Source organism: Homarus americanus, unplaced genomic scaffold, assembly GCF_018991925.1.
Source record: "Homarus americanus isolate GMGI-L3 unplaced genomic scaffold, GMGI_Hamer_2.0 scaffold40248, whole genome shotgun sequence".
NCBI classification, from domain to species: domain Eukaryota; kingdom Metazoa; phylum Arthropoda; class Malacostraca; order Decapoda; family Nephropidae; genus Homarus; species Homarus americanus.
In genome coordinates this window covers 9,822,369-9,834,239 of record NW_024712526.1, presented here as the reverse complement: position 1 = coordinate 9,834,239, position 11,871 = coordinate 9,822,369, and the positions used below count along the sequence as shown (strand labels likewise).

The following is an 11,871-nucleotide window of genomic DNA, read 5'->3' as shown; positions in this document are numbered from 1 at the left end:
ATTATAATATGACATAAAACCAAAATCTCTAAACAGGCTGCCATCGTCCTCACATAGTTTCTTCATTGTAAATGTGTTCTTGTTTCTCATTTCTTCTTCTACATCAATGTTTGAGAAAAATGGTTCCACAGTAGTTTTCTTTTTCCACTGACCAGCGATAGTGAGCACATCAGAGTCTTGGGATATCATGGCTGTGCAGAATGCTCGAGCAGCAAGGAACTCTTGGACTGTCCGGTGTAGAGGCTGATACTCCTCCGTTGTGCCCATGGTTGTTGCCTTCACTATCACCAGGAAAAATGGTGGCATACATTCTGCAAAAGGAAGACCTAATTCTTTACACTTGCCCTCAACTTCTTTAATTTGATGGTCACGAAGAGTAGAAACATTATCTCTAGAATTTTCCCAAAAAATTCTTCCAATCATATTCAGGAAAATGTCCATATTCTCTCTAACTTCTCGGTCACTGAGCCCGGTAGCCGTTAGCTTGAGGCGTCTGGTCATCTTGTTGACGATGAGTGTAATGAGGATCTGGTAGAGACTTGTGGCTGTCGTGGCGCTGGTTATATTTGCAGGAGTCTCTAGCCACAGCACCACCAACATCGCCACAAACAGGGGCACCTTGGCCACCTCCAGCATCTGATTCTCATGGTCACTGAGGTATTGTAGGAAGTCTTTGCAGAATTTCTTGCAATTTGCTTTATTTTGCACTGACACTGCAAACAGTTTCTCCACATATTTTGTTCTGTTTTCTTCTGAAAAACCATGAATAGAAAACACAATATTAGAAACCTTTACGTCGCTCAACAGCAATTCTACATCTTTCGTACACTCAGTTCGAGTGGTGATGACAAACTTTGATTTTGGAAACTTAATTAGTATCTCCTTTATTAATAGTTTAGTTTTATGTGTTGCTTCATCATAACCGTCGATGAGCCAGAGTGTTGAGATCTCCTGCAGGATGGGGATCACGTCATCACTACTCAGACAGCGGCACGTTTCTGGCAGCAGCTGTTCCCTCAACAGCTGCTGCACGCTGCTCCAGCTGACATGCCTCGCCTCGACAGGCAATAAGAGATCGAAGTTATCAAGACCATTAGTTGATGGAAAACTAGACAACCAGTCATGTATCAAATACCGTACCAGACTAGTCTTGCCTATCCCAGGAGGACCTTGTAGAATGAGAGTGCTAGGTAGTAATCCTGATGGTGTTAGTGTTGTGGTGAACAAGTCCTGGGTTTCAACAAGCTCACCACCCATAATCTGTACCTCAGTGAAGATGTGGCCCACATCTAGGTGAGAAAAGTTGTCTTCCAAGAGCCAGACAAATGGGTTGAGGATACGAAGCTTCTTGGCCACATCCCTGATCTCCTTCTTTCCTTCCCTTACCATGGTGCTGCACTGTTGCTGCTGCAGGTTGTGTAGTGCCTCCCTGTATGGCTCCCAGAGGTCTATGCTTCCTGTCAATATCTCCTCCAGCGCTTCCTCCATCACCCGAACTTCAGCTGTTACCAGAATTCGACATCTCCGACCCGTCGCCACAAGCACCTCACGACAAAGTTCTTCAATTAGAGATATACGATCTTGCAGGTTCTCACGAGTTATTGACAGTTCCTCATGAGCAAATTCATTTCGGTAATTTTTCATAGTTCTTAAATTGTGTTCCAATGTTCCTCTAGTTGACCACTTGGCGTCATCCCTATGAGCTAGACCACAGATAAGCTGCAGCAGCTTGAATATGAGTGAAATATCATATACATCAGGAGAAACATTATCATCCAGGTGGCGTCGCTCCAGTTCACCGAAGTCCTTCTTGAATTGTCTGTTGGAATATCCTGGGAGACGATAAATAAGCTGCTTCATGTTGCTGTTATTCTTGGTGAGGAGTAGTAAGACCTTTACGAAGAGAGGACGCACCACCCTCATGATGGCAACATAGTAACGCAGCAGGTGGTGGTCATCAGGAAGTAGCAGAGGACCCATTGGCAGCAGCATCAACAGCAGCTTCCTCACAAGCCTCTCTCCCCACCACACGCCACTCACCAACATCTGCAGAACGAAAGTCAGAAGTGATTTATCGTTCAGACTTAAAACTTCCACAGTAAAGACCAAACTACCCAACCTCTAGTGATGTGAAGCTGTTATCGTCTATCCTAACAAGATCTTACGTCTGTTAGATAAGTAAGAATCAAGATTTCACTTCACCAACAAACCTGAGACATTTAACACGACTTCGGAGATACAATAGTCATAAAGTAGCCAAATGACATTCTGCACCACCTACGATCTACCCACACACAGAACCTCACCCACTGAATAGAAACCCAGGTTTTTACTAACCCTGGAATAATACCATGCTGGTGTTCTCGAAGCAGAAAAGAAGTAAACTATAGCAACATTTGATAAAACGTGCTTAACATTTTAGGCCTGTACGTCTTGCTACATAGGTTATAGAAAGTATAATTGTCCTCTGATATATTTTTTTTAAACATAAGACACGTCACTATCATTGCTAATCTGGTAAAATGTCCAATTCTATGAGTCACACCAGTTGTACTTTACCTTTCTTAATTCTGAAGCATAACACACAGATGTTTACAAACACCGTCCTTACCAACACCACAGTTCATTGTCTACTGCATGTCGTCCCTGGTAGGATATCCGGATAGAGATAACTAACTATATGCTTGTCTTGGCGACTCATGATCTACTTATTTTAGACACAATATACAACAATCTTTAATTATTGATCCATTCACTTGTTCATTACGTATTACAGTTCCAAATAGTTATGAGAAATTGTTAATATGACACTGAGCAAAAATATCTCCAGCATTATCATAGGAGTATAATAACTGGTTGTGGTTGTCTTAAACATTGTTAATTCCACCTCCATAACATTATGTACTGCCTTTCATCCTAGAATTATCTGATTTGTCAATGTGTTTGATTATTATTTGTTAGGAAAATTTATTATGTTTTTTCTGAAATTTCTTAGAATTTGAATATTGAATGTATTAGAGAATTATTGCTTTCATATTCTCTTTTTTATAACACTGATATAAAGTATGTTTATGTTCTAACATGACAAACACACACACACACACACACACACATACACAAACAACCATAATTATGCTTTAAGTAATATTTATGATTTAGTTAATACAGTCAAGCAAAGTCTTTATACTTTAAAATGTGGAATTATATGAGTAAATTATGGTTATGGTGAGTTATTTGAGTTACTCCACAGATTAATTTTCATTCTCGGGCAGCCAAAGAAAACGCTTTGAGGGGCAACCTATCTATTTTTTCTTTATCTCTCCTTATTTACCCAATGGCCACCCAGTAGAGGTGGCTATGCCGAGGGGAGGAGGCCAGTTCTTTTGATATTTCTGTCAAGGGTTTGGGCTGGTGGACAGTTTAATATGTCTACCACCCTCTGTGTGAAAAATTATTTTTTATTCTCGTTGTGCATAATAATTTGGCGAGCTTGTTGTTATGTTCCCTCGTGTTGGTGGTGCGTGGCATCACAAAGAAATGTCACAGGTTCATGTTTTCCATCACTTTCAGAATTTTGAATGTTTCAATGAGATATGCCTTATTGTGCCTTGTATAATGAGTTGTTAATTGTTATTTATTTATTTATGTGATATTATTCTTTATGCTCATACAAGTATTATATTACAAGGTAAATTGTCACACACACACACACACACACACACACACACACACACATATATATATATATATATATATATATATATATATATATATATATATATATATATATATATATATATATATATATATATATATATATATTACACAAATGTCTACATCATCACAAACTCGAAACTCATGATTATAAAACTCTATAAATTTCTTTTTTTATATTTCAAAATTTATTGTCCACCTTTCATTAAGTTCTGAGAATTTCAAGATGAATACATTTGTGTGTGAAGGAGGAGGAAGAGGAGGAGGAGGAGGAGGAAGTACAAGGGTATATCTCGCCCTGTAGCCACTCTGTCTTCTGCTTCAACAATATGCTAATAAGTTCCCAGACGTTCAGATTGTCCTAATTATGTTAATATATGCTAAACGGCCTCGTGTGTACCATGTTAGGTTAGGCAGACAGGTATTGTGGGAGCATTCGAATGATGGTAATATGTGGCCGGTCGGAGCATGGCGTTCACACTCGTACCAAAAAGGTGTTTCATGTACCCAAGGAGAAGCGCTTGGGGTGGGGGGGGGGGTTATCAGCAGCAGTTCTGTTGAGTGAGGTAGACTATGATAAAGGATGGCTAAAGCTAGTGCTGGAGGCAGAAAGACAATCTGTTTAAGGCTGCTAAATCAACTTCTCTCTCTACACAGGTGGTATACTGTTTAGTCGTTTAGTAGTAATAAGACGATCTTAATGTTGACGTAAGTAAAATTTCTGTGAAGTAATCCGTCAAATAATTACTTGTGATTATATTTTATTATCTTATCTATCCACAAGTGTTGGTATTGATACAAGTTTATGGTCTTATCTGCTACAACATTCCTCACCTTAACTCACCTCAATAAACGTCAACATTGTGGAAATATTCAGTATTGATCTGTTTGTCTTTAAAGTATTTCTCCAACACCTTCCCCCCACTTACACTAGACTTCTGTGTAGTGTAACAGAAGCCACGTCAATTTAATTTGTTTGTTTCATTTATATCTGATAGATTTAATAAGAGATAAGATGGAATGTGTATTTTTAATTAGTGTTTTTGTGTAAGTGGCTCACCTGTATACTGTTATATAATATACTTACTATAGATTAGATTATACCGTATGTTAGGTATATATGTTAAAGTATACTTGTGCTGTGGATGTATTATATGAATAGTATACTGTATATGCAGATAGTATATAGTATATCCCATGTAGTTCTCTTCCTATAGAGAATATATTTTAGCCACACAAGCTGGAACGTAAAGACATAACAAAAAATAATGAAATGTTTTCTTCTGATTCTGACATCATGTTTATTTGTATTTTTTTATCTGAGTTATTTACACAAAAACATTTTCATACAACAGTACAAAAAGTAATACAGAAAGAAAACATAGATTATAGATTCTATTTTCTTTTAAGTTATTGTTGTGATGAAAGCAGTTTGTGATATTGAAAAAAGATTGTTTGAGTTACTTCTATGGTTAAGTGAAAAAATATATTGCGTTGTTTCTTAACTGTATATAAACTTCTCTAGTGAAAACAAGACCTGGAAAAAAATGTAAAATAGATGAAATATTATTCCTTTGTAAATCTCGAAAAAAAGAATAAAGTTAGAAATGTTATCCTTCAGCATTACCAACACACACACACACACACAATACCACTAATATACAACCATCACCACCACCACACAACATCACCACCATTACATCACCACTACCTGTCACCATCACCAACCACCATCACCACCCACCCCCCAGTCACCATCACCACCCATCCCCCAGTCACCATACACCACCATCAACCTGAATAACGACAGCAACCCTCCACTCACTATAGCCACACTAATTTACCGTACTGGGAAAAAAAAAATATTCAGAGGCCACAAATTGACCTGGAAATATGTAGGCTATATGTCTCTACCAAAATGCAGATAAATGGACACATGCAGCCACTGAACACTTTGTGGTTATGTGTGAGAGTGTATGAGGGTGTATGAGGGTGTATGAGGGTGTATGAGGGTGTATGAGGGTGTATGATGAGGTATGGTAACTCCTCTATTTTCTCCCTCACTCCTCCCTAATCCCTCCCTCACACTCACTCATTCAATACCTGACTAGTAAAGAAAATTAAGTCACAAGATCAATGAATGACCTGTATTGGTTAGGTTAAGTTTGACACTGTGACCATTCGTATTAACAAACCTAAAAAAAATATTATACTTTTCACCATTTTTTTTCCCTCAGAGAAGTTTCCTCCTCCCCCCCCCCCTAACCCTAACTCATTAATTATAACTTTTACTTCTCTCTCCTCACTGATTCAAAGTCCAAAAGATCGGCAAAAGTTGGATAGATTTTTTGGGAGCTTATGAAAGATTGTGGTGAGATTAGTATAATGTTCTTCCGTATTACGCGTGTCTATGGTCTTTTACGAAGCATAATGAATGAATGAATGAATGAATGTATGAATGAATGAATGAATGAATGTATGAATGTATGAATGAATGAATGTATGAATGAAACACGACAATATAAAAGCCAGGGAAAGAAAAGAAGTGGAAATGGAATAGTAAGTGAGACGAGGAGAGAGTTGAGTGAGTCAGTGAGAGAGGTTATTGAGTGAGTGAGTTATTGAAAAGTAAAATAAAAACAAAAATTAAATTGTAAAGCAAAATCCACCTCCACGTTGTTTCTAATTGCTCCCAATTAAAGTCTTGTAAAGTCCTGAAAAAAATTAATAAAAGTTGATAAAAGTTTAGTGAAGGGGGGAAACACATCACCACCACCACCACCACCACCCTATTACCTCTGGCGTGGAACCATCATGTGTAGAGGTGTTCCTATTGTTAACAGTACAGGAGGGAGGGAAGACTCAAGGTACTAGGTGTGTAACGCCCTCCCCTCAAAAAAAGTATTATTACGATTTTGTGTGAGACAATATGACACGACGGACGAAGAATTTTGACAACCCTACCGAGACAACAGGAGTCGTAGTGTTCATTGTGAAATTTATCGACCCCCTCCGTGAAGATACTTTTTTGGGGAGTGCGAGTTATGTTTGTTAGTAATGCCAGTGGATGAGAGACGTACATAACACTAAGAGCGTAATTATTGTAAGTAATATAAGTGTAAGGAAGACATATAGGAAACACTTATAAAGAGTTACAGTGGATGGGAGGGGCTGTTTACACCAATACTCCCGTCTCAGTTAGCAAGACATAAAGTTTGTAAATGTCAGCCCGCGCCCCATGGTCATCACCTGGCCGTCCTCCCTCCTCTAATTACTCTAAATTATTACACACAGTCTCATTTACCTGTGATATATGCCTTCAGTAATGGGAGAGCAGCAGCAAGCAGCCCTCCTACCACTGCCGTATAAACGTAAAATATTAACACTACATTTATTTTGTCTAAACACATTACTTATATAAATACTTATACATAGATTAAAAATACTAAAAACTAAGGCATTATCCAGTCATTAGATGAATTGTATCAACACCAGATAATTATACAGGTAATAATATATTATTAGTCTTCAGGTAAACCATTCAATGTGTTAGCCGTAGATGTGATTAAATAGTACTCAAGGAAAACAAGTTATATCATTGTGTCTCTTTCCTCGTCAGTAGGTCTTAAGAGTTTGGCCTTGGGTAGGGAAGAAGCAAATTAATTATGTAAACTAAGTAATGAAATCGTGTTGTCAAAGTTATAATCCTTCACGTTCTAACTTTCTCTTTTGTGTAATAATTTCTTCTCTTGTAAACATACTCGGGTTCAGGATAAGGTCTACAACACGAACGAATTGATAAAAAGGTGTTTGTGGTGTTAGAGAGAGGAAGAACAGTTTGGTATGACAACAGTTAGAGGCAATTGTTGACGGCTAGTAGTGTGTCTCACCTCTGGGTCTCAGTGGCTGCCATAACCACAGAGTCGTGGTGTTGTGGCAATAGACTGGGATTTTCTAATGCATCAATGTTCTGCTGTACTACGGTGGTCCGGAGTCACTGACACCAGTAGTTAAGCGTTCCTGTAGCTGTTGATCTCTGTAGTACGCGGGGCATTATATATGTCACTTGCAGCTGCTACCCAGAGAGGTTAATACTGCAAGGAGAACACGAGGTTATGGCCAGCCTCTGAGTGACCTTGTGACTCAGAACCACACGCGGTTATGTGCCTGTGGCAGCTTAAGGACTCAGTGGGTTACGACCGCTGGCGGGAGCAGACTTATCCAGAGATGATTGTTGTATAAAAGGGTCGTCATACTGGAGAGGTCCTTGATCACCCAAGCTTGCCCGGTACAACTTTCCCGGCATTACGAGGCTCAACTCCCCCCAAACTACTCTACTGGGATACAGTGACCTACGGGGTCTAACTTTGCTAAGCTGCCGAACCATACTGACTCTGCCACTGTGAGTTTCAGGTGTCCCCAATAACCGTAGGTGGTGGTAAGCCGCCATGACCTTTATTTAATATCTACTTTACTCTTCTTTACACAAGTGGCATAGTTATGATTGTAAGCTGATAACAGAAATATTTTAAGATATAAAGCATTGGGTGTTGGGGTTAATACAGAGGCTGACGTGAATAGTGGTTCAGGGTGAAAATTAATTAGCTCGGTTGAGAAGTTGGACGGTGTGAGGAACTAGGTCTTGGTCATACAAGGCTCCAGGTAGCTCACTCCAGGTATCTTGATTGGTGTTATCGTATATTTAATAACTGATAAGCTATAAGATATTCATTTTATATTTTTTTCAAGTATTTACAAAGTATATTTTAATTCACTGGGGAAATTTGTAATGAGAACAGATTTAATTTCTCCAAGTAGACGTGTGTGGGCTCTGAATCCTTATGTTTATTTACAGACTCATTCCCAGGGCTCAGGTGTTCACGGTTATTTTATGTTAATTTCGACTCACCTCCAGGCACCTTCATGTTGACTTTAAGTTACTCCAGGGTAATCACAGAATGTTATGGTGTCTCAGTTCCCTCACTCTCTTGTTGAAGCTCAGATTTACCGCCTCAGATTTACCGCCTCAGATTTACCGCCTCAGATTTACTGCCTCAGATTTACCACCTCATATTTACCGCCTCAGATTTACTGCCTCAGGTTCACCACCTCAGATTTGCCACTTCAGATTTACTGCCTCAGATTTTTTGCCTCAGATTTACCACCTCAGATTTACCGCCTAAGATTTACCACATCAGATTTACCATTTTCTCTCGTAGATGGTAAGTTCTGGAGCAAAACTCACACTCTGTATTCAGTAATGTCTGTAGTGAAATACCGGAGTGTACAGTAAATCTATTTCATAACGCGATGGAACAGTTCACATGATCAGGACTCAAGATAATTTACAGCTGTCATGACCTACAAGACTGAATTTAACCTCTCATGTGATAGTCAGTCTGTTGCTTTTAGTTCTCTATAAATCATGCTCTCCTGATGTCTTGAAGAGTTGGTGTGTTTGGACAATGAAGTTATGGTGGTAGTATTTCATATTTCAAGAATCATTCGTTCATTGACGTTTGGTATCTATTCATTGACTTCTCCGGCAGAGCGTTCAGATGATTTACATACTGATGACGTGTTTATATGATTTTGAAAGTGGTTTAGAATTGGTAGTTGTAACGTGTGGTGAGTCAGTTGTGATGGTGGGTGGCTGTGGTGGTGGGTGGTTGTGGTGGTGGGTGGTTGTGGTGGTGGGTGGTTGTGGTGGTGGGGATGGTTGTGATGGTGGGTGGTTGTGGTGGTGGGTGGTTGTGATGGTTGTGATGGTGGGTGGTTGTGGTGGTGGGTGGTTGTGATGGTGGGTGCTTGTGATGGTGGGTGTTGTGGTGATGGTGGTGGTGATGTTATTGATGGTGGTGATTGTGGTGGCAGTAGTAGTGGTGGAGTGATAGGAATCTGATTTTGTTATTGTTAGTGTTCATTGTTTATTGTTATGGTAAATCACATTATTGTACCGTTGTTTTGTTTTTTTGTTTTTTTAATTTTTGATATTGCCAATAATTCTGTTAATGTTGTCAATGGTATTCTGAAAATCTCTGGTCTGTTTGTGTTGGTAACTGTGTTTTATTAATGTGCTTTTAAGTTAATTATTTTATTGCATCCAGCTGTTATTTTGATTTAGTTTTGATTTTGTTTTGATGCATAAATGTATTTTGGTCTCATTTATTTAGTATTAGTTTATAAATATACATTCTACCTACTGTGTGGTTTTTGTTAGTGTGTTCTGCAAGTTCAGCACACTATGTTATTGTTTGTAGAAAATAACTGTTTCTTTTCATAGCTGGAGTTCTCTTATAGTCTGGAACTGTAGTTTACTCTTGTCATTATCTACCATTAATTACCATCATTAGGTGTTGTTTCGACTTGCATAAACATGATGACTCGGGTATTATGTAATTATGACCAGGTGTTGTGGGTTTTAGTCATCATTAAGTTATTCTTCAGTTTAGTTCATCTCATTATTATCTTGTTTCCAATATCTAATTATTCTCTCTAAATTATTTTTGTTAGCTTTCTATTTAATTTTTTCTCTAGACATCTTACTGTACATCATTACCAGTCAGAATATCATTAAACCCAGCCACCACCTCCACCATGTTTACCTCTACCAGCTGTGCATCTGCTACAATATTACCTTTACCATATATTTTTATCTTTTCGGAGGATGTGAGAAACAGGAGGAACTTGTCACTGAAGCAAAAAATAAAATACCTACTGGGTCATCAAAATCATTAGTTATCTATTCGAGAATTGTTTTTTATTCATGTAATATAAGTTTTAAAATTCTCAAAATAACCAGGAGTATTACGTCAGTTTTTATTTAGATTGCAAAAAGAAAAAAGTTATTACAGTGTTTTTCTTCCGTGTCAAAAGTCCTCCTACCGCCGACCTGCAAAATATAACAGTATACATTACCTTACATCCTGCAGGAACTTGAGGATAAAGGAGACAATTGCAGGAGAGGAAAACGAGATGAAACAAAGGAAGTAATGTTAGTAAGATATAGAAGTAATTTCCACCTCGGGCTGAGAAAGAGGAGAGAGGATAGCAGCTTAGAGGTTGACACATACAATAACACTGAGGCTTTTTATTCTCTCTCAGTTGAATATAATTGTAGGTATATGATAAGTAATGAAGATAGGTGTTATGGTGTTATCTATTGGGAATTGTTATGGTAGATGAATTTTATCATTTATGTAACCGGGATTTATCATGTTAATTTATTCCTTCACTACGATACCTACCTGTTGAGAATGGTAATATATTCAGCATAAAGACTCAAACTCGCAATTACAATAACTTCTTTTTTTGTATAAGTGATGCACATCCATACAATGTCTTGAAGTTGGTACAGTAAAAAAATTCATTGCGCACTGTGATGTAAAAAAAAAATCAAAAGATGAGAAATGCAAAGTTCTAATGATGGTGAGGGCTTGGCGCTCTTCCCTCGTCACCTGACCCTGAAGCTCCTACCTTATTAACGACTCTACATTAACCTCTCTTAATGTACAAACTTCTTCACAACCCTTGGCAATGTTTGATAGAAATAAGTTAATGTTAAGCTTCACAAATAGTCGAGTGAGGGCAGCGGTCCTTTCCTTGGTTAAGACTTCTGAAGTGTGCTGTTGACAGTTCTCTTAACATACATAAGTTAGTGACGTTCCCTCATCACCATTACCTGTACTGTTGTAAAGGTAAAAGGGATTTATAAATCTATTCCTTAGGGAAGTTTGTTGGTTTTTCAGAGACCAGGAAAAAGACCCACCTCGGGAATAAACTTTTATAAACAAAAAGTAAAACATGTTTGTGTGAGTGACTGATGGACGTGTTTGTGAGTGACTGACGGACGTGTTTGTGAGTGACTGACGGACGTGTTTGTGAGTGACTGATGGACGTGTTTGTGAGTGACTGATGGACGTGTTTGTGAGTGACTGACGGACGTGTTTGTGAGTGACTGACGGACGTGTTTGTGAGTGACTGACGGACGTGTTTGTGAGTGACTGACGGACGTGTTTGTGAGTGACTGACGGACGTGTTTGTGAGTGACTGACGCGCCGCCAAACAATATTTTTCTCTGTTTGTAGCTAAATATTTCCTGGACATTTTCGATGATATTAAGTTTACTTTTACAACGATAATTAATTTAGCTTTATT

General features: G+C 38.4%; 1 protein-coding gene across 1 annotated transcript in view; it reads right to left on the bottom strand.

Annotated features, from left to right (window-relative positions):
- The window catches only part of LOC121862334, a 4,776-nt gene extending 1,927 nt beyond the window's left edge, over nucleotides 1-2,849 (bottom strand). Inside the window, exons 1-2 of the mRNA XM_042360544.1 lie at nucleotides 2,560-2,849; nucleotides 1-2,046 (exon numbers count right to left, since the gene is read on the bottom strand). The exon at nucleotides 1-2,046 is cut by the window's left edge and continues 1,927 nt beyond it. Coding sequence (XP_042216478.1) covers nucleotides 1-2,046 — 2,046 coding nt within the window. The 5' untranslated portion in view covers nucleotides 2,560-2,849. The remainder of the gene's footprint in view (nucleotides 2,047-2,559) is intronic.
- Between the last annotated feature and the right edge of the window lie 9,022 nt (nucleotides 2,850-11,871).